Source organism: Onychostoma macrolepis, chromosome 22, assembly GCF_012432095.1.
Source record: "Onychostoma macrolepis isolate SWU-2019 chromosome 22, ASM1243209v1, whole genome shotgun sequence".
Taxonomy (NCBI): Eukaryota; Metazoa; Chordata; class Actinopteri; order Cypriniformes; family Cyprinidae; genus Onychostoma; species Onychostoma macrolepis.
This window is the reverse complement of record NC_081176.1, coordinates 14,597,400-14,620,183: the sequence shown is the minus strand read 5'-3', so window position 1 is coordinate 14,620,183 and position 22,784 is coordinate 14,597,400. Positions and strand designations below refer to the sequence as shown.

Below are 22,784 nucleotides of genomic sequence, written 5' to 3'. Positions count from 1 at the left end.
CCATCAAGCCACTCCCATAATAGCTGCCACCACTCAAATTAATGCATGGCTCAGATTAACTGTATAGCATGTGTGTACGACCCTAATACAATTATGAAGCAATTATTTTATCATGAATAAATCTTTTAAAGAGTAAAACTGGCTTAATTATAGACTACACAACATTATTATGTTATTTTCAAATTATTATTTTGATTATTATTATTTTAAATGATTGTCCCTGGATCAGTAGAGTACTCTTGTAATAAAGTAGCTGTAGCTGGGACAGATTTTAAGTATCAATTCCACCTAAAAAGATGCAATCTACTCCTTAAGCTGATGGACCTGTTGCTATGACAGCAACTCCGGGATCAGCTTCGAAGAACCAAACAATCCAAGATCATGCCAAATCATCAACAATCAAATCCAGCTAACTGAGTTAGCGACGTACGAAGAACAGGCCCCTTGTGGCAGTATAGGTCATAAACACCGCCCTCTCCATGTAAACCAATTGGGATGTGAGCAAACTAAAAAATCTAATTACACGTCAAAACATTTTCCTATAAATGGTTTCCATCATTTTAGGTAGTTCTTATCACGCTGATAAATATTCAAGTGTTTGTAATTTTGTTATTTGATGCTATAAAAATGGTCCAAATGGATCACTACTGCACAAACTCTGGCTGCAAATGATATAATTGGTGCAAGATGACAGTGGTCATACTGGGATGATTTGGAGGAAGTTGAGACGCATTGTCCATCTTTTATTACAGTCTATGGTAGCATCACCGACTAAACAGGCTATGAGTTTTCTAATTGGAAATTGGACATGAATAGCCTCTCAAGTCCAGGGCCGGACTGGGACAAAATTTCAGGCCGGGAACTCTCACAGTCATGCAGGCCATCCCACACCCACAACAAATTTTGGAACCATGGGCAACCCTAATTTTTGTATGGCCATCACATAAAAAATGTCTAAACGGCTGGGGCCGTGCAAGATAATTACAGGGTTTTTTTACAACTAAGGACACACTTCTCAATACTTAGGTCTTCTTTTTTTTTTTTTTTTAACTCATCACATAGCTCTTCTCACCTACTTTCAACTTGGCACAGTAGTTAATTTCACATTCAAAATCAAGTCATTCTTGCATAACAGTAGCAAAGGATTTCACAAACAAATTTTGTCACTCAAAACACAGACCTAAAAAACATTAACAGTAGTTAAAATTTCTTTACAAAAGATCTCTGTTCAGAATTCACTGCAGTATGTTACATGATCCATGTTTACATCACAGTACAAAATCATTCTTTCCCCTAGATGCTAAAAAAAAATTAAAGTCTAACACTTGTGTAGGTGTTCAGTCTAATTGCTTTGACATTATTTTATTTTATTTTATTTATTCAGAATATATTTCAGTATGGAATGTTGCAAATTTCTGTCGTACTCATTTTTTAATTGTGGTAGGGTCTGAACTTAAGTTTAAAAGTTTTGAAAAGAGTATGCAAATTGGCCAATGAAGTACAGTTTTGGTAGTGTTTTTGTCTGTGAGAAAAGAATTCATGTAAACTAGAAGATGTTATCATTGAATGCATTTTGAACACTCCGTTTATTAAGTTTTTACAGTAAAATATACAGTACAAAATACAAACTAGCCTGAACAGATCTGCCCCCTACAACCCTGAATTTCCATCCCATAGTGCCACAAGTAAACAAATGAAACAAATATTGATTAAAAAAAAAAAGTAGAAGATAGATAGTTAGATGAGGTATATATTCTGTCCTGTTGTTATACCCAAATAAGTGAGGAAGCTGCCCCAGTGCTTTACAAACAGAATTGAATGCATTTTGTGCCAAAGCAATGATAAATGGTCCACAATTTAGCATACAGACTGCTGTTGTGCTCAATGTGTGAAGAGTTTTGAAAAAGTGATATTGTATTGTAGTGATAAAGTGATGAAGTATTGAGAAATGTGTCCCAAAAAAAAATTAATTAAAAAAAAGATAACGTTGCTAAACGTTATTGTCATTTGTTTGTTTGCACATCATTTATTTTCGTTAAAATTCAAAATTAGGACAATGTGTTGTTGTTGTTTTATCTTAAAATTACTTAAATACCCAATATTCAACTATATCAACTATATTTCATACAAATATATTAAAACATATTTTCCAAATTACCTTTATAAAAAATAAATAAATAAATAAACTTTATAAAAAAGAACAATCCTAATACTGAACATGTCATTGCATTATTATGACTATTTTTGTGTTGCTGTCTGCACTAGTTCCTTCCGAACCTATACTTTAAATCAATGTGAATATATGTCAGCTAAATTAATAACGTAACTTTAAGACATATAATCAGAGGTGAGGGGGCACCTGGGTGGCCGGGCCGGAGTACTGCTAAAATTTGCTGGCTTAACTAAACGAAGACAGAACTGCAGTGTCCTGTTTACAGATGAAACTGACCTGCACTTGAAGCCCTGAACAGGTCAGGTCGCTGCTTCATCTTCATTCTCTGTTCCTTCGCATTGATTACTCTGTACGAAACCGTTTAGCAGAGGGCCGAAACATAGCGCTGCCAGTCAAGACTAACCGATTCATGACTTTTAATCGAATGCAGAATTCGGAAATGAGCACATTTGGCAGGCAATAATATGTCATCATAATGATAATAATAATTAAAAATTAAAAAGGGCAGCGGGCCAAATCAGTTGCCAATTTTCCCGGTGCTCCCGATGGTCATATTTACTACTGGGAAATTCTGAGAGAATTTTGATACTGGAGTTTCCTAGTTGGGCGAGCCATAAATTTCAAAAATAGTGGACCAGACAACGATTTCAAAATGTCAGAATCGTCATCTAGTGTGGTGAATGTTTATGGTTGTCAGCCAATGGGATGCTACATTGTATTCTTTCTGACAACAAAGCACTTGAATGTGACAGTTTTGTAATCATGACTTCATAAGTGGGGAATAGGACATTTCTGAATAGAAAAATTCTGAAGGCAGCATAATGCCACTTGTAAAAAAAAAAAACACCTCAGTGGCCAGTAATTACACTCACAATCACTCTTGAGTCAAGCTAAAATAAATAAATAAAGCGAACTAAATCAAATACTTTTTAAGTTACAGCATTTTATATGAATATTAGCCTACTAGATTTTGTCATTTTTGAAGAGAAAAAAAAAGTTGGTTTAAATGGATATTCCTTTATCATTGACATCACTGAATTCAATAATGAAATGCCTTTAACTGAAAATTAAGTGTTTAATCTTGTCATTTTACATTATTGACACTATTTTCCTATTCTTATATTGGAAAGTTGCTTTGACACAATCTCTATTGTTAAAAGCGCTATATAAATAAAGGTGACTTGACTGGACTTGACTTTATCACACACACACACAGAACTCCACTTAATAAGAGAACTAAATGAATGATAAACACAACAATTGCAACAATTGTCTTTCAATTTTAACAACTGACTCAAAGTTATTCATTGTTAATGATCACTAGTTCATGCTAAACTGGTACATGAAACATTCACAATAGCCACAATACTCCAAATAATGTTTACTTAAGTCAGTGATATAAACAGAAAGAAATAAGTAATGTGCCTTATGTGAACGTCATCTCGGATGATGCTGTTTTTCCCTTTGACTACACAACTGACCTATTACCACAACAAACAGCACAATGTTTAGTAGGGCAAATATAACAGTCAGAATCCGATGCGTTTTGTCGTTAGATGGATTCTGATCTTGAGCGACTTGTTTCAATCAGAAAATCCACCAGTTTGGAGTTTTTTAGAAATATCAAATTGCCTAACCATGTTAAATATGCCTAATCATGTCAAACTAAATTAACCTTGGCAAAATAAACTAAATAGATGTACATTTGTGCAATGTATGGTTACAACATAGTAACCAATCCAATCAATCAGGACACAGGAAGCATGAACATTTGCTCACGTCACCTCAGATTACATTACATTTCGAAAACCCACATCGAGCTTTAGCATACTTTAAGAAATAATATATGGAAATGCACATTGTAGACACATAATAATATATGCTTAACACAAAAGCCTGTCACACCTCTGTCATTTTTTGTCGTTTGTTTATTTTGTTATTGAGAGGAATGCGTGCAGCACGTATTTACATATTCATTGTCATATGAAAAGAGTACATACTTTTATACTGCATGTACGCGTACTGGGACTTAGCATATTTATGTATTTATTTATTTAAATTACAATAAAATTGGCTCACACAAAAAGTGCCAAGTCAAATGCCAACTTTTGAATATATTGCGTTTTGCCATTTTACGTCATTGTGAGTTTACATAAAAACAGAGTCAAGGAATCAAGCCATTCAATAACAACTTATTTTAGAACTTAATACTATTTCATTTATAAGACTTAGTTGTCAAGACAAGAGCAGAGAAGTGTGCTGAAAAAAATATTTTCACATTTTGCATTACATATAGGATAAAATGGGGGAAAAATCCCTTCTTAAGAACAATGTCTAGATACTGATAAACTGTAACACATTTACATATGAGTTTAGCATATGGAGGATTATTATGCATCACCCAACATACTCTTATGGGAATCAGATGGAAACAATTAACATATTAATGGCACAAAAATTATGAAAGGGAGCCATCTTGCCCCACAGTTGGGGAAAAATGGGGCAAGAAGCCCCCGGGGGCATCTTAGCCGAACTGTCATCTGACCTTACAGAACATTTTATCTAAAGACCAAATTATTCCTAATAATTTTATTTTTGGAAAATGTAACTACATTCTTAAAATTGTGCAATGTAATTTGAATAAATTTACTGAAAGGGAATGTTTCATAATGTCAAATAAAGTACAGGAGCATAAGTACAGAGGGAGGAATCTGAAAGGCAATTTTTCAACACTTTTTAAACCTGAAAACATGTCACAATATAGCAACAGTTACAATGTACTGAGACTGAACTATTCCAATCAGTTTTAGGTTGTTATGACTTCTGAATTTTACAGTATTATTCTTAGGCTGAGGAATTATTAAATAACAACAACTTAAATAAAAAGTAATTCCAACAAGAAAAAAGAAAATCTAAAACAAACAAACAAGCAAACAAAATTCTTATTTACATGTGTACATATGCACTCACACTTTTAATTAGCTAAATGGGGACATTCCATAGACAACGTCAGTTTTTATGAGGTAATTATAAATACTATAACATAAAACTCTAAACCTCACAGAAAAACTTCTGTACTTTTAGATTTTTATTTTCTTTATTTTTTTATACAGTATGTCATTTGTACAATTTTTTTAGGGTGATCGTGGATGTCACCAAAATGAGTTTTCTTCAGGTTTAGCTCACTTTGTACGTACACAAACACACACACACTCATATATACTCTCCCCCAAGTTAGACAACTTTTTTTCTCAACCCTGTAATGGACAAAATGGGATTTGTTTAAAAAGGATTTTACACAGAACTTATAAAACAAACATCTACCTACTGCTTGTGTGTCCCTCATAGCAATTTAATGAAAACAAATGTCACTTTTATCATAATTTTCACCTTTTTATAGGACTGAAGCTAACAATACAGATTTTTTTTTGTATTTTTTTTTTTTTTTTATGAACAGACAAAAGCAAATCATGTTTTAAAGTCTTCATCTCATTATCTCATTATAATTTAATTACATGTTCAAGCAGCACACAATTCGGATCATTTGAAGCAAACAGCAATAAATCAACACAATTTCTCAGTATGTTTTATATACAGAGTTTGGCTGAACTTATAGATATTCAGGATCTGAATGTTACGGATGGATCCGGACACAGGGATGAGTGATAACAAATGTGGGTTTATTGAACTGAATAATGGTCTGTGAGAGGTGAGTATTCAATCGTGATGTGGCTTTCCGTGAGTGACTTGTTTCTCTTTGCAGTAGAGCCTGAAGACGAGACGAGGGGATCCACAATGACTGACTGGCACGCACGCACGCACACGCGCACACACACACACACACACACACACACGATGGAGGATCTGGAAGGAGAGTACAACACAGGGTGATAGAGAACAGCAGGTAAGGACTACAAGGTAAGTATTTGGACGGTAAGGATATCTTTTGCTTTCTTGAGGTCGGAGTCCATGTTGAGACTAACGAGATCGGACGGCGTGGTGTGAGTTGTGCTGGCTTAAGTAGTGGATTTGATTGCGGTGGTGATTAGGTGCAGGTGCGTGTGATTAGTATTCGGGTGACCTGGAACGCTGTGATTGGTGGAGTGAAGGGCCTGACTGATCCGTGACACTGAATGGGAGGAGGAACAACAGTGCTGCTGGTCTGAATGGATGTTATTCCTCTGTCACGCTCACTGAAGTTCACATCAGACTTCTAAACAATGATAAAAAAAAACAAAACAAAAAAAATGTATACAATTTAATTTACAAATTAAACAAATTTAACATTTTCATATAAATGTTAATTAAAATACATTTTTCTAATAATAATAATAATAATAGAAAAATAATAATGATGATATCCTTATAATAATCAGATGTATTACCAGTGATGTACAGGCTTTTATGATCACCATCTTCTTCAGATATTTCTTTAAGAAAAGCACAGGTAAAGAAACATATTTAATATATTGCCTAAACTGGGCATTCATTCTTGCCACTAAGATTGCAAAACAACAATTTTGCCTGAATAATGATAATAATGTATTTCAGTTTGTCACTTACCAGTGGTGTGCAGTCCGATACCGTCACTGATCTGTAGAGCAAAGCCTGGTTTTATACAGTAATAAATTCCTAAATCATCAACATTGATATTATTGATTACTAAGCGGCTTCTGTCTCCTTCTGAATATTTCTCACGGAATTTTTCATCGTAATATTCAGTCTTTTCTGATCCAAAAGTTCTCAGTATCATCTCTGGACGAGCTGGTAGTTTCATCACAAACCAAATAACGCCTTTTAATCTGTACTCGCAGGCTAAAGTCACACTCTGCCCTAAAACCACCTGCTGATCAGTTAAAGCTTCTGTGGACTGATTCCACACAAACAGACCTGAAGAAACAGAAAACAGATCATTCAGATCATGACAGAATCACACTCAATCACACAGAAATAAACTTACAGAGCAGTGAAAGCAGCAGCGTCTTCATTCTTGAGCTTGTTGATCGTGTGTTCAGATTAAACTTGTGTTCAGGTTGAAGTTTATAGCGTCTCTTAGAGGAAGTGCTACTGCTGAGCTGCAGAAAATATAAAATTAGCCAAATGACTCGCTGAAATGAAGCAAGTTCAACCTGATTCGTTTACTGTAGTGATGCCTCATTTTGAAATAAAATAAGGCCCAAATATGCATCTTACCTTCCATTCAAAATCAGTTCATAATTGCTATTTTAATTAAAAAATCTAATACAAAACCTAAAAAGTTTGGAGAAACAGGTGTATAAGATGCATCATTTTCTGCAGCTCATCAAATTCTTGTTTCAGACCAAATGAACAGAGACAAAAGTCATCTATAGGCTGCTGATATTGACTGAGAGGAACTTTTTACATCAAAGGTTTAGTAAGTCAGTGAGTCCAGTTTTTCTAATTTATTTATAACTTTTACTCTCTTCTTGATACACTTTATAAATAAACCAGAAGTTGTGTGAAACCATGTGATGTTTTGTTGTGGTCCTGTGAGGTTTTAGGGTACTATATGTGTAAATGATCCAAGACAAATTTAATTTTGAGGAAGTGATGCAATTCAGTTCCATTAAGTAGAGGATTTGGGTGATTTTCATTTACCCTAAACAGTTGTGTAACCTCCAGAAAATGTTCACTTCTCGTTTGGTGGCCAGAGCATATTTCATCAAATACCAAAATGAGCATGTTATGGTTTCTTTCCTTTAAAACTGTTCACAATTTTGATGACTAAAATAATCTGTCTTTGATTATACAGGATGATGCACAGACATGGTTGGGGAAAGTTACTTTTAAAAGTAATTCATTGCAATATTGCATTACTCCATAAAAAAGTAACTAATTGCGTTATCTAGTTACTTTTTATGGAAAGTAATGCATTACATTACTTTTGCATTGCTTTTTGTCACCTGGGCTTGATAATTTATTTTTAATTACAAAAAACCCAACAGTTATAGCTTTGGCAACTGTAAAGGCCCTTTTACACCAATGAAGCGCTTCTGGTCTCGCTTAACTCCCAATTTCTCTCAACATGGGGACAGCCGTCAGTCAATAAATGGGAAAACAAAGTAACTGGTGTTACTTATTTGAAAAAAGTAACTCAGATATTTTCTTGTAAACGAAAAAGTAATGCATTACTTTACTAGTTACTTAGAAAAGTAATCTGATTACATAACTCAGGTTACTTGTGAGTTACTACCCCCAACACTAATGGACACACTATTTAACTTGTATGATTACAAAACATAAGATGCTAAAGAAAAAAATGCAGATAATTATTATATATCATAAATGTCGAATAAGGAATAATGTACATTTGTGTAACTTATTATGCAGCTTTTCACCACATAAATAATGACTGGGACATAAAATAGGCCTACTGATTTGAGAAAGAAGTTTAGAAATCGCACCTATTTATTATCTTATAATCGATTACAGTGTACAAAACAATCAACAAGATGAACACTTAAATAAGCCCATTTACCGTAGGCTTCTTCTTAATCCTGAAGACCTCTGGTTTATTTTTTACTAAATACAGTCGATAACTAAGGCATAAGATTGCAGTAAGTTTGCAGTAAGATACGAGAACCATGAAAGACACGCCAAAATTATTACAGTTTAAAATAACTCTTATCTAGTTTAATGTATTTTAAAATATAAGTTATTTCTGTGATGCCAAAGCTGAATTTTTAGCAGTTTTCAGTATCACATCCTTCAGAAATCATTCTAACGCTTATGTTAGGCATCTAAACTAAAATATATTGTTTTTGAAAGATATTTCCTTTGTACATTTAATATATGAAATTTAATGACACAAAAAAGGAAGTGAAAATTGTGTCTAGATTTCAAATCAAACTTATCTGGAGGTTGCACAATTGTGAATCATAGATCCTTTATTTTCAGACATACGTAATGGAACTGAATTGCGTAACTTTTCCTAAAAGGACATTTGTCTTAGACTAAATACACTCTTAAAATTGAAGGTTCCTCATGATGCCATAGAAGAGCTTTTCTTTTCTTTTCTTTTTCACAAAAGTTTCTTTGTGGCGAAAGAAGGTTCTTCAGATTATAAAAAGGTAAGAAAGAGATGGTTCTTTAAAGAACCTTTGACTGAATGGTTCTTTGTGGAACCAAAACTGGTTCTTCTATGGCATCACTATGAAGAAGCCTTTAAGCACCTTTATTTTTAAGTGTGTAATTAAAAAATAGCTGTCTCTTAATAAATGTTCTCTTTTAAGCCTCTGGTTTAAGTGCATCAAGAAGGGGTTAATTAAATTTTCTATAATATATATATATATTTTAACTAATTACCATTTCCATAACCCTTCCATTTCGACTTACTAAATTTTCCTGAAGTAAAATGTTTTACTCAGTCAATATAATCTATTTGTAGCCTGTAGATGATTGCTGTTATTGATCAGTTGTATCTCTCATGCGTCTGTTCATTTGGTCTGGAATGAGTAAAGACAGCTGCTATTACCAGAAGGTTATTTTGATTAATCTGCAGCATATGACATGATATACACCCATTTCCAAAAGAAAACTTTTTTTGTATTAGATTTTTAAATAAAATAGGAATTATGAACTGATATTGCTTCATTTCAGCGAGTCATTTGGCTAATTTTATATTTTCTGCAGCTCAGCAGTAGCACTTCCTCTAAGAGACGCTATAAACTTCAACCTGAACACAAGTTTAATCTGAACACACGATCAACAAGCTCAAGAATGAAGACGGTGCTGCTTTCACTGCTCTGTAAGTTTATTTCTGTGTGACTGAGTGTGATTCTGTCATGATCTGAATGATCTGTTTTCTGTTTCTTCAGGTCTGTTTGAGTGGAATCAGTCCACAGAAGCTTTAACTGATCAGCAGGTGGTTTTAGGGCAGAGTGTGACTTTAGCCTGCGAGTTTAAATGTAAAGCCGCTATATGGTTTTTGTTGAAACTACCAGCTCGTCCAGAGATGATACTGTGAACATTTGCATCCAGTGATGATACTGAGACTGATTATTATGATGAAAAATTCTGCAACAAATATTTAGAGGGAAACAGGAGCGAATTAGTAATCAATAATGTCACTGTTGCTGATTTAGGAGTTTATTACTGTATAAAAGCAGGCTGGGCTTTAAAGATCAGTGACGGTATCAGACTGCACACCACTGGTAAGTGACAAACTGCAATACAGTTATACAAATATTACTGTGATCTAAATGGCAAGAATAAATGTGCTTTATAAATGTGAATACGCAGCTAATGTATGATTTTTTTATCATTTATTTAGAAGTCTGAGGTGAAGTTTGGTGAGCGTGACAGACCAGCAGCACTGTTGTTCCTGCTGAATATCTAGAAGTTCATCCAAACTCTGTATATGAAACAGCTTCATTCTGAGAGATTGTGTTGATTTATCGCTGTTTGCTTCAAATGATCAGAATTGAGAGCTGCTTGAACATGTAATGAAATTATGATTCTCAAAGACTTTAATTTGCTCTTTTCTGTTCATAATAAAACATGACTAAAATCTGTTTGCAATTAAAATGTCAATCAAGTTTTATAATAACATATTCTTTTCGAATAAATCAAATTTCTAATGTTTTTGGTACACTGTAAAAAGAATTCTGTAAAATTTACGGTAAAAAAACGGCAGCTGTGGTTGCCGGAATTCCACCGTAAAAAATACAGTAGCAACATTTTAGGTTTTACGGTTTTAACTTAAATTTACAGTTAAATACCGTACTTTCATTAACTGATATAATGTTAATATACCAACCTATAGAAGTACTGAAATCTGTTTTGTACCTTTGAAATACACTGATAACCACCAAATGCAGGTGGTGATGAGAAAGTCACATGATGAACCAAAGCCCATTACAGGCAGCTTTTAAATAATAACATATATAGATGGTGCACAGTGTCATTCACACAGACACTAAACACCATCATGGTGAGACTCAGTAAACTGAAATATGCAGTAAACATTAATTTAACAACAAGATGTAACATACAACCCAAACATAACTGATAAGAAAAAACTAAGAAGAAACATAGTTATTTCAAAGAAAAAAAACATCCAATCTGAAATGCAACGCAGGGCATTCTATGAACATCAATTTATGGTTATTCCCTGTAAATTTTACATTCTTTTCCACATCCAAAAACGTCTTAAATTTGTCTTAAATATCTATTACAGTTTTTCACTGTATATATTAGGAGAACTTACCATAAACCATTTAACAGGTTTTTACTGTAGCATTTTCACAGTTTTTAACCGTTAAAATCACGGTAATTTTTTACAGTGTAGTGTATTTCTGTCTCTGAGTGATGAATAAGCTGATTTGAGTATTTGTGCATTTGTGGGTTCACTCTCCAAATGCAATTTCACCTTCATGGATCTTAAATACTTAAAGGCTCCTGAAATGCTTTAATGACAGTAAGTTGTCTGGTCAGTTCAAGTTCAACCACATCTTCTTTTCAAGGGAGTTGTTTCCTTTTATTTCTTACATTCTGCAGCACTTCTGCTCAGATTCATAGTAAAGTTAACCATCTTATTATGAATTAAACAACCACAGAATGAGGACGGTGCAGCTTTTACTCTTCTGTAAGTGGAAGTTCATGCATGATTTTATTGTGATTATTTCAGTGTTTAATTGTTGTCTACCAAATGATCTGAATGATCTGTGTGTTTCTGTACAGATCTGCTGCTTGTGTGTCAAACTACAGAGAGTTTAATCGATGAACGGTTAAATTTAAGGGAAAGCATTGTTATGTATACTGTGATCTTGATGTAAAAGACATTTATTGGGTTGTCCAGAAACTAACAGATCCTCCAGTGCTGATTCTGCGAACATACTCATCAGAATCTACAACATCGCATTTATACAATGCAATTGATTAGTAACATAACTAATGATGAATTAGGAATATATTACTGTGCAAAAACAGGCTCGTCTCTACAGCTCAGTGATGGTTTCAGAATTATACCTCTGGTAAGTGTATAAAATCATGACAAACCTGTCTGATCTGTTGTTATATTTGTGAATACTGTACTAAATTGGTATTTCCGCCTTTATTTCTGTCAGATATCTACATTATGTTGATGCATATTTAATGTTTTTATCTGAACAAATCTCTTAAAAGAATCTGCTCAGAATGAGACAGAACTGAATCAGTCACATCAGACGACATGTTTTATACGTCATACTGAATATTGTGATGTTTTCTGCAGGGATAGGAATATATAAAACAACAGGTCACTTATAATATACAAGACTTCCTTTAAATGCTTGTGTATTACTTGATATGTTGTGATACATTCCATTAGTGATGAAGTTTGTAGTATTTAATCATAATGTTGATGCTGTTTTAGGCCTATTCCAGCTCAAACTCAAAGCTTGTAAGAACAGACACCAGCAATGTCAAAATGAGGAACTCCAGCAGTTTTTCTGCAGAAATGGTGAAGAGGTACAATACATCTCTTTTTCAATCAAATGAACATCATGTAAGGAAAAATCTTTCTACATGGACATTAGAAGTTAATTTATCTAATTGATGTGTTTTGTAGTTTTCTGATGTGGAGTTTCGTCTCACACTTTTCCTCCTTACAGAGTAAATCGTCTCATACAGTCCAGAGAGGTATATTCTGCTGCATAATGAGAGTAAAACATGGTTAGCTTGACTGTTGTTTAAGATGTTTGTTACCTAAACATGTATAATGCAAAATTCTCAATATTTTTTTCAGCATGACTTTTCACTTTTGTCTTGATAACTTAGTCTTATGAATTTCCAAGCTGATTTTGAGTGGCTTCATTCTGTGACTTTGGTTTTTTTTATATGAACACACTGATGTAAAATGGAAAAAAAAACAAAAAAAAGTTCAAATGTCTGGGGTTGTTAAAATTTTTAAATATTTTTGCTCTGTTATGCTCACCAAGGCTGCATTTATTTGATCAAAAATACAGAATAATTTTATTTTTTTAAATTTAGATATATTTTCATTACTCATCATTACTCCAGTCTGCAGTGTCACATGATCCTTCAGAAATCATTCTGATTCGGCGCTCAAGAAACATATTTCCTTTTAACATTTTTATTGATAAATTTCCACTCGGAGTGTCTCGTTTACCTCAGTGAGGCTCATCAGTGCTTATACCAGCAGATAGATAGCGCCCTTCACATAATATTTTTACACTAATAACATACTTTCCTCTAAAAAAGACTTTACGGTGTCATCAAGTCACGTATACCTTAATTCACATTTTAAAAAAAGTGTAAAACCTATCAAAACAGAAAAATGAATTCATTCGCTAACACTGAAAATCACCTTCATGTGGATTATTGGTTCTTTTGTTTGTGTCCGCTCCTGTCAGCGGTCCTTACGAGAATCCATTTTTAACTCCGGGTCATTGTTTCACTGATCATTATTTAAGAAACGCTACCCGGCCACGGCATTTACGATAAAGTCTACTGTTTACAAGAGATTTGCTTATAAGTACCGTATTGTCCCGAATATAAGACGACCCTGATTATAAGACGACCCCCCTTTTTCCAGATGTACCTGTTGGAAAAAGGCTTTTTGAAAACCAAATCTTGGTTGTTGTTGTTTTTTTTTTTCTCTCTGTAAAACACATTTATTCTTAAATTATTTTCATATTGCATATTTTTCCAATTCAAATTTTTGTTTTGAAAGTATGGTAAATACTGGTAAAATGTACCAACAATGACATTGGAAAATTTTGATATACCATTGAAATAACAGGTAGCCCATCTGAATTATATAACAATTAGGCTATCCAACTCATAGTAGCCTACCAAAATGTTATTATCAGTAGAAGTGAAATCTTATTGTAGTCTTCAAATCTGGGTACTGTCTTATGTTTTAAAATCACTTACAGAGGAAGTTTGGTCCCATCAGGCTAACATGACAGTCACGATCATGCTGCTGTAAGCTTTTCTTTTTCATTTGTTTTCATTCACGATCTTTACAGCACACATTACATTACATATTTCATGGCACACTCGTTTTATGCGTTTTTGGCGCCACCTATTGTTGTGGGTGTATTACTGACATGTCAAAGTCTAGACCCTGAATATAAGACGAACGCGTTTTTTCAGATGTATTTCCAAGAAAAAAATATCTTCTTATATGCGGGTCAATACGGTATTTCTTTCTTTTGAGGAACACTGAAGCAGATTTTCATCCCCAGTGACAGTGACCAAGAAAGTCATGTGGTTTTGTATCAACACAAGGGTGATTTATTTATTTATTGCCATTTTACATAATTATATACATGATACATGAGTCAAGCAAGCTGTATAGGCGCATTTATAAGACTTTAGATAAACCATACTGAAAAAAATATTGAGAATTTTGTATTACATACAAGTTTAGGTATCAAACATCAATCAATATGAAACAAACAACAGTCAAGCTCACAATATTTTACTCTCATTATATAACAAAATATTTTCTAGTATTAGGTGGTCTACTCCTGATTATATTTGTCTACGTCTTATCATTGGCTTTTGAAAAGGAACAAAATTGACAGGACAGACGAAACTCCATTTCAGAAAACTACAAAATAAAAGATCAATTAGATTCTAATGTCCATGTAGAAAGATTATATTCACTAAACACATTAAATGCTGAATAAGAGTGCCGTACCTCTTCAGCATTTGTGCTGTAAAGCTGCTCCAGTTCCTCATCTTGACATTGTTGGTGTCTTTTTTTACACGCTTGGAGTTTGATCTGGAGTAGGCCTTAAACAGCACCATCATTCCTGACTAAATACTATAAATAATCATCTAAAAATGAAAATTTGTTGAAAATCTATCCTCAGGCCATCCAAGATGTAGACGAGTTTGTGTTTCTTCATGAGAACAGATTTGGAGAAATTTAGCATTACCTCACTTGCTCACCCTTGAATCCGTGCCGAGTCCAAACAGCTGATAAAAACACCACAGTAGTCCACAAGTAATCCACACCACTCCAGTCCCTCAATTAATATATTGTAAAATGAAAAGCTGCATGTTTGTTTGTTACATCAACATATGATATTCACTGGAGAGCGAATGGACTACTGCATTCCCACACTGTAAAAAGTGATAAGTTGACTTGACTTAAATTTTTTAAGTAAATTATAATTAAAAAAATAAGTTAAGTGAATTGTCAAGTTCACTTAACTATTTTTTTTTTTTTTTTAATTATTATTTACTTAATTTTAAGGTAACGGGTTTCTCGTTTTTAAAAAAAATTTTTTATTATTATTTACTTAATTTTAAGGCAACGGGTTTCTCAGATAAATTCTCAGTCAATTTATCACTTTTTACAGTGCATTAGATTTTAGCAACTCAGAAAGAGACATAAAAAAACATTCAAAAACAATACAAAGTTTATTTATTCTAAAAGCAAACGTTATTATAAAACTTGACGGACATTTTCATTGCAGACAGATTTTAGTCATGTTTTATTATGAACAGACAAGAGCAAATAATTTCATTACATGTTATTACATTACATGCAGAATTCTGCTCATTTGAAGCAAACAGGATAAACAGCAATAAATCAACCTCTAGATATTTGGCAGCACCTCTAGATATTCAGGATATGTTTTTCCTCTGTTACTCTCACGAAACTTCATAGTAGAAATCTACACGAATGACAAAAAAAAAAATACATTAGATGCTTATTCCCATTTATCATAACAGCTCTTCATGTTTGCACATTCATTTTTTAATTAAACATTTTCTGTTTTGTTTAATAACAGCAATAAGAGACATCTTACCTGATGAGCATTGACATATTTAGGAATGTTCTTAGACAGTTTATGGTTCATCATTAATAAACCTAAAATAGCACAATAATATTTGATTAAATGCTGCTAAATTCATTGATAAATGTAATACAAACAAATCTGTACTTAAATATTATATTTATGTATAACTAATTACTATTTTATATGTAATTTATAATATAATTATTATAAAAATGTTTTAATTATTTAATATCATCTATAATATCTATAATCTATAATAAATGTCCAAAAAATCTACTAAAGCTTAGTGATCATTTTCATTACATGGTTTAAATATAATGGTCTTGACTTTTTTACTCACTTATTACTGCAGCAAACAGCACAACAGTCAACAGACTTAACATGATGATAGGAATCTGAAGTGTTGTCTGATCTTGTGCTGGATTTGTTCGCTCTGTTTCATTGTGAAGTCGGGGAAATTCTGTGTTTTTGAGAAAAATACCACGTTTTATCTTCTACAGCCAGGTAAAGTAACTTCTATAATGTTTGTATAATTTTTAGAAAAATGTAATAAATGCCATGCATTCTTGCCATTTTGATACTTATTTTGAATAAATTTATTGCCAGTGACTTACTAGTGGTGTGCAGTCTGGCCAGCTGCAACAATGAGTAATTAAAGCAGTTTTAGATTGATTTTAGTCAACATGGCTGAAAAATCATAAATACAACCTCTATAATGTGATTTAACGGCTTATCACTTTTGACCAATAGGTGGCGCTGTTATCAAATTAATGTGGCATTTTCTGTGTGCGGTGAGAATGGCACACACAAAGTTTGGTGTCATTATGTCAACGCTTTGCAGAGACACAGCCTCAGAGTCATTTTGGCACCATGCCTCAAGTTTCTTGTGAGGCTTTACAAAAACAGTTTCATCTCGACACAAAATCCATAACTTTTTGTCAGAACACTCAAATTTGGTGAAAATCAGACAAACGATCTAGGAGGAGTTCGAAAAAGTAGGTTTTTGGTATCTCTGTTCTTGGCATGACCCAAGGAATATTTTGAGACCAGTTTCATTACAATAGGCCAATGTATTGAAATGTTATTAGCATTTTTAGAAATGTCATTATTATTGGTTAATGAATGGTTTATCACTTTTGACCAATAGGTGACGCTGTTACCAAATTGATGTGGCCTGGTCAGTGTGAGGTGACAATGGCACATACAAAGTTTGGTGTCAATATGTCAAAGCTTTGCAGAGATACAGCCTCAGACACAGTTTGATAACAAGGTGGTGCTGCCCCCAAACTTTTTGAGTACCATCAGGTGCCGAAGACGTAGTTTTTTTACAACAAAATTCAAAATGGCCGACACTCAAAATGTCTGACATGGGAAAATTGGGTATGGTTCAACTTGGCATGCTTCACTGAATCTAAAGAGACCAGTTTTGATTTTTGGCCAAATCATTCAGATGTTATAAGCAAAAATAGCCATTTTTCATATCTTCTGACCACTAGGTGGTGCTGTGCTGAAACGGAGGTAGGTAGGTCATGGTTGTGATGACATGGACTAAGTTTGGTCTCAATACAATAAAGCGTTAAAGGAGATACAGCCTTACACCTATTTCACAATCACTACTAAAAATTCGATTGCGCTTTTTTTGAAAATGGTTAGATAAATCAACTTGAATTTGATTTGAATACTACAACTGCTTCTACTAACAATAATAACAGAAATTAGATGTATAATTCCTTCATTGATTAGGCTACCTGGGGTGAGTTTCCCGAACAACACAGTAACTTATAGTACCATGCGTTAGAGAAACAGGCTCAAGACTGTTTCACAAAAACGTAGTAATTCTGTCGCACATCTGTCCTTCGGTAAAAACTGGCGTTAATAACGTCAAGCAGGTGGTGGAGTAATAACTTCTGCTAATTTTCCAGTTCGACGTCAAATGAATCACAGGTTTTGCTGTAAATAACGAACATGGAGTCTGATGACTACTTCGCTATTTTAGTTTTCCGTTATTTTAGTGTTCCCCACTGAGCAAGTACGCACATGTGCACTCTTCAGAAACAGCTTCAGCAGATTTTTGAGTTTGCTCAACTTATTTTTGTGGGAGATTCTCAAATTTTTGTTGTATAAACTAAAACGACAAGTTGAGAAAACTCAAAAATCTGCTGAAGCTGGTTGCCTTAAAATTTTAAGTTGGCTCAACTTTTTTTTTTTACAGTGTACTAACAAGAAACTATGCTCCTAACCCCAGGTAGGTCGAGAGCTCTTGATGCATTAATAATAATAATAATAATAACAGAAACTAATATTTATTATTCTGAGTAGTGGTATCTCAGAAGAATAAATTTATTGCCAGTGACTTTCCAGTGTTGAGCAGTCTGGTACAGTCTCTGAGATACATTTATTTTAGAAAATCAAAGTATTAATGTATTGTTTGGATAGTAAACTTCTAACCAGGTCGAGAGCTGTAGGTCCAACCACACAATAAAGTTTGCAATGCTGTTTGCGAACAGAAACTATGGACACCAGAAACACCTTGAATGTTGCAACCATAGATAGTTAACAATGCTTTTGGGAAACACACCGCGGCAGTGTACAGTCTGGACCATAACTGTCATCATTTCTTTACAAAATAATTAACAGAAATAATCAGTTTGGATAACTGTAATGCAAAATCATAAATATACAACATAAATAATGATAATAATGTAGATCTTAGTTGTATAAATGTATTGCAGTTTGTCACTTACCAGTGGTGTGCAGTCTGATTCCATCACTGACCTCTAGATCCATCCCTGGTTTTATACAGTAATAAATTCCTAAATCATCATCACTAACTTTATTGATTAACAAGATGCTGTAGCCTCCCTCTGAGTATTTGCTGATGAATTTGCTGTTGTAATATTTCGCCTTTTGAAGGGCTCCAAATGTTCTCAGTATCATCTCTGGACGAGCTGGTAGTTTCATCACAAACCAAATAACGCATTTTAATCTGTACTCGCAGGCTAAAGTCACACTCTGCCCTAAAACCACCTGCTGATCAGTTAAAGCTTCTGTGGACTGATTCCACACAAACAGACCTGAAGAAACAGAAAACAGATCATTCAGATCATGACAGAATCACACTCAGTCACACAGAAATAAACTTACAGAGCAGTGAAAGCAGCAGCGTCTTCATTCTTGAGCTTGTTGAACATGTGTTCAGATTAAACTTGTGTTCAGGTGGGTGGGTGACTTTTATAACATTTCATTGAGGAAGTGCTACTGCTGAGCTGCAGAAGATACCAAATAAATCACATGAAGTGATGCAAGTTCAACTTATACTGACCCTGCTGGTAAATAAAGTGTAAATAATGACTCATTTTGAAAAAGTCAGGCTCAACTATGCTAAATAAATCAAATGTTATTTTAGTTTGAATGAATCTAACACAGAATAAAGGAAGTTGCCAAAATATACTTTTTTCTTTAGGAATGGGTGTATACCATGTGGGCTTGCATCATATCCGGAAGATTCGTTATTTTCTTCTTATAGATGTTAAAAATAACTTTCCAGTTATGGTAGCTGTCTTTACATATTTCAGACGAAATAAAGAGACACTTCATAAAATTATTTTTAAAAACACTACACTATGCACTCTTGTTGAAATGGCAGGTTTTTGAAAATATATCATAAATCATGTCAGATTTTTTTCTGTGTGTTTAAAAGAAAATAAATCCATCATTAAGACGCTTTTAACTTTAAACCATTGCATCTGGACAAATATAATTCATAATAACACTTCCTCCAGTAAGAAAACCCATCCCCTGTTGTCCTCTCATCAAAATCCATTGACATAACTGTTTTGGACTGTTTTCACTTGTAAATAATGTTTGATCTGTGCATATTTCTCTCCTGATTCAGACAAGATGATTTTTTAATGGAGGAAGTGTTATTATGGCCAGAAGAAAGAGTTTGAAGTTAAAAGCATCTTAATGATGATGTTGTGTGGATTATTGCAATGTTTTTATCAGCTGTTTGGACTCTCATTCCATCACTGACCTCTAGATCCATCCCTGGTTTTATACAGTAATAAATTCCTAAATCATCATCACTAACTTTATTGATTAACAAGATGCTGTAGCCTCCCTCTGAGTATTTGCTGATGAATTTGCTGTTGTAATATTTCGCCTTTTGAAGGGCTCCAAATGTTCTCAGTATCATCTCTGGACGAGCTGGTAGTTTCATCACAAACCAAATAACGCATTTTAATCTGTACTCGCAGGCTAAAGTCACACTCTGCCCTAAAACCACCTGCTGATCAGTTAAAGCTTCTGTGGACTGATTCCACACAAACAGACCTGAAGAAACAGAAAACAGATCATTCAGATCATGACAGAATCACACTCAATCACACAGAAATAAACTTACAGAGCAGTGAAAGCAGCAGCGTCTTCATTCTTGAGCTTGTTGAACGTGTTCAGATTAAACTTGTGTTCAGGTGGGTGGGTGACTTTTATAACATTTCATTGAGGAAGTGCTACTGCTGAGCTGCAGAAGATACCAAATAAATCACATGAAGTGATGCAAGTTCAACTTATACTGACCCTGCTGGTAAATAAAGTGTAAATAATGACTCATTTTGAAAAAGTCAGGCTCAACTATGCTAAATAAATCAAATGTTATTTTAGTTTGAATGAATCTAACACAGAATAAAGGAAGTTGCCAAAATATACTTTTTTCTTTAGGAATGGGTGTATACCATGTGGGCTTGCATCATATCCGGAAGATTCGTTATTTTCTTCTTATAGATGTTAAAAATAACTTTCCAGTTATGGTAGCTGTCTTTACATATTTCAGACGAAATAAAGAGACACTTCATAAAATTATTTTTAAAAACACTACACTATGCACTCTTGTTGAAATGGCAGGTTTTTGAAAATATATCATAAATCATGTCAGATTTTTTTCTGTGTGTTTAAAAGAAAATAAATCCATCATTAAGACGCTTTTAACTTTAAACCATTGCATCTGGACAAATATAATTCATAATAACACTTCCTCCAGTAAGAAAACCCATCCCCTGTTGTCCTCTCATCAAAATCCATTGACATAACTGTTTTGGACTGTTTTCACTTGTAAATAATGTTTGATCTGTGCATATTTCTCTCCTGATTCAGACAAGATGATTTTTTAATGGAGGAAGTGTTATTATGGCCAGAAGAAAGAGTTTGAAGTTAAAAGCATCTTAATGATGATGTTGTGTGGATTATTGCAATGTTTTTATCAGCTGTTTGGACTCTCATTCCGACGGCACCCATTCACTGCAGAGGATCCATTGGTGAGAAAGTAATGCTAAATTTATCCAAATCTGTTCTGATGAAGAAACAAACTCATCTACATCTTGGATGTTCTGAGGGTGACTCAGTTTTCAGCAGATTTTCATTTTTGAGTGAAGTATTCCTTTAAAATAACCTGATTTCCCAACTGCTCTCAACTCTCAACTAATATTTGATTTAAGCACTTTTTGTTTTTAATACAGCAATATCATGACAAAGTCAATCAGCTTAGATCTTTTTTTTTATTGTATCCAACTCTTCCTTGCAAAAAGACTTCAGATTGATCAAACGGATCTTCTTAAAGTATCGATACTTTCCATATTGATGTTGTATCGAAAGGATCGATCCTCATATAAAAATATCGATTCTAAAGTGCATTTTTCATCAAGAAACTTGGTGCATAAAATAAGCTTCTAAATGGAAAAATAGACTATATTAGCGAATAATTGTGTTGGATAGAGCTATTTCTCTTGCTCATGGGAACACAAGCAAATGCTGAAAGACAGAATCAATCGATCACAGACAGCGTTCGCTGCAGATGCATGGCTCGGTCACAGTGTGTTCAAATAGAGCTGCGTTTCCCAGAAGCATAAGGAGATCTGAAGAAACCATTGCCACATTATTACATTACTACATATCATCGTTATATATAAAATTAATTCTGAAAAATGCATCACGGTTTCCACACAAATAAGAAGCAGCAATAATCAGAAATGTTTCAGCAAATAATATTAGAATGATTTCTGAAGGATCATGTGACACTGAAGACTGGAGTAATGATGCTAAAAATTCAGCTTTGATCACAGATGCATTTTAAACTATATTTTAAAATATATTAAAATAGAAAGTAGTTATTTTTAATTATATTTCACAATGTTGCTGTTTTTACTGTTTTTTTGTTGTTGTTGTTGTTCAAATAAGTGTAGCCTTGGTGAGCATGAGACTTATTTAAAAAATATTACAAAATCTTGATAATCCCTAACTTTCGTGTACATGTAATATTTATTTTAAATAGGCTGGTTTGTGCAAGTAAATTTATTTAAACTGGTTGTTGAAAGTTCAAATAGATTGTGTTATGTTCTGTAATTGCTGTTAATAAATCTGACAGAAAATAAATATGCTAAAGTTTCACCTTTAAGGGTACAACAGCCTGGCAACCTTTTACAAAAAATTAACCATGGTTTTATTACAGTAACCACAGTTTACCACAGTATTTGTAGTAAAACTGCAGTAACCACAAATTTACCATGGTAATAATAACAATAATAATATACTTTAGTACTTAAACGCCATGTTTATTTTTCTTGAGGTACCCTCAAAGGTACACCTTATCTAACTTTAAAGCATGCATACTTATATGGTACTAATATGCTCCCTTTTAGGGGTATAGGTGCACCTTTGAGATTACCGCCCCAGTAAATATATTTTAATATATTAAAATATATTAAGTCAAAAAGCGACGCCAAGCGGTCCTGACCAAGCTTCAATATGCGACGAGTTGGGTGTGAGAATGGGTTGTT

General features: G+C 33.6%; 1 protein-coding gene and 1 long non-coding RNA gene across 2 annotated transcripts; one reads left to right on the top strand and one right to left on the bottom strand.

The window, feature by feature from the left end:
- Positions 1 to 5,297: 5,297 nt before the first annotated feature.
- Positions 5,298 to 7,224, bottom strand: LOC131531166 (uncharacterized). Its single transcript, XM_058761742.1, has 4 exons — positions 7,134 to 7,224; positions 6,737 to 7,063; positions 6,559 to 6,603; positions 5,298 to 6,386 (listed from the first exon to the last, which is right to left on the bottom strand). The coding sequence occupies exons 1-4, from the start codon at positions 7,159 to 7,161 to the stop codon at positions 6,379 to 6,381; spliced, it is 408 nt and encodes a 135-aa protein (XP_058617725.1). The 5' UTR covers positions 7,162 to 7,224; the 3' UTR covers positions 5,298 to 6,378.
- Positions 7,225 to 9,833: 2,609 nt separating this feature from the next.
- Positions 9,834 to 10,765, top strand: LOC131531171 (uncharacterized). The gene is made up of 3 exons (XR_009268589.1): positions 9,834 to 9,941; positions 10,012 to 10,347; positions 10,467 to 10,765. It is a non-coding gene; the product is annotated as an uncharacterized LOC131531171 (long non-coding RNA).
- The last annotated feature ends 12,019 nt before the right edge of the window (positions 10,766 to 22,784 follow it).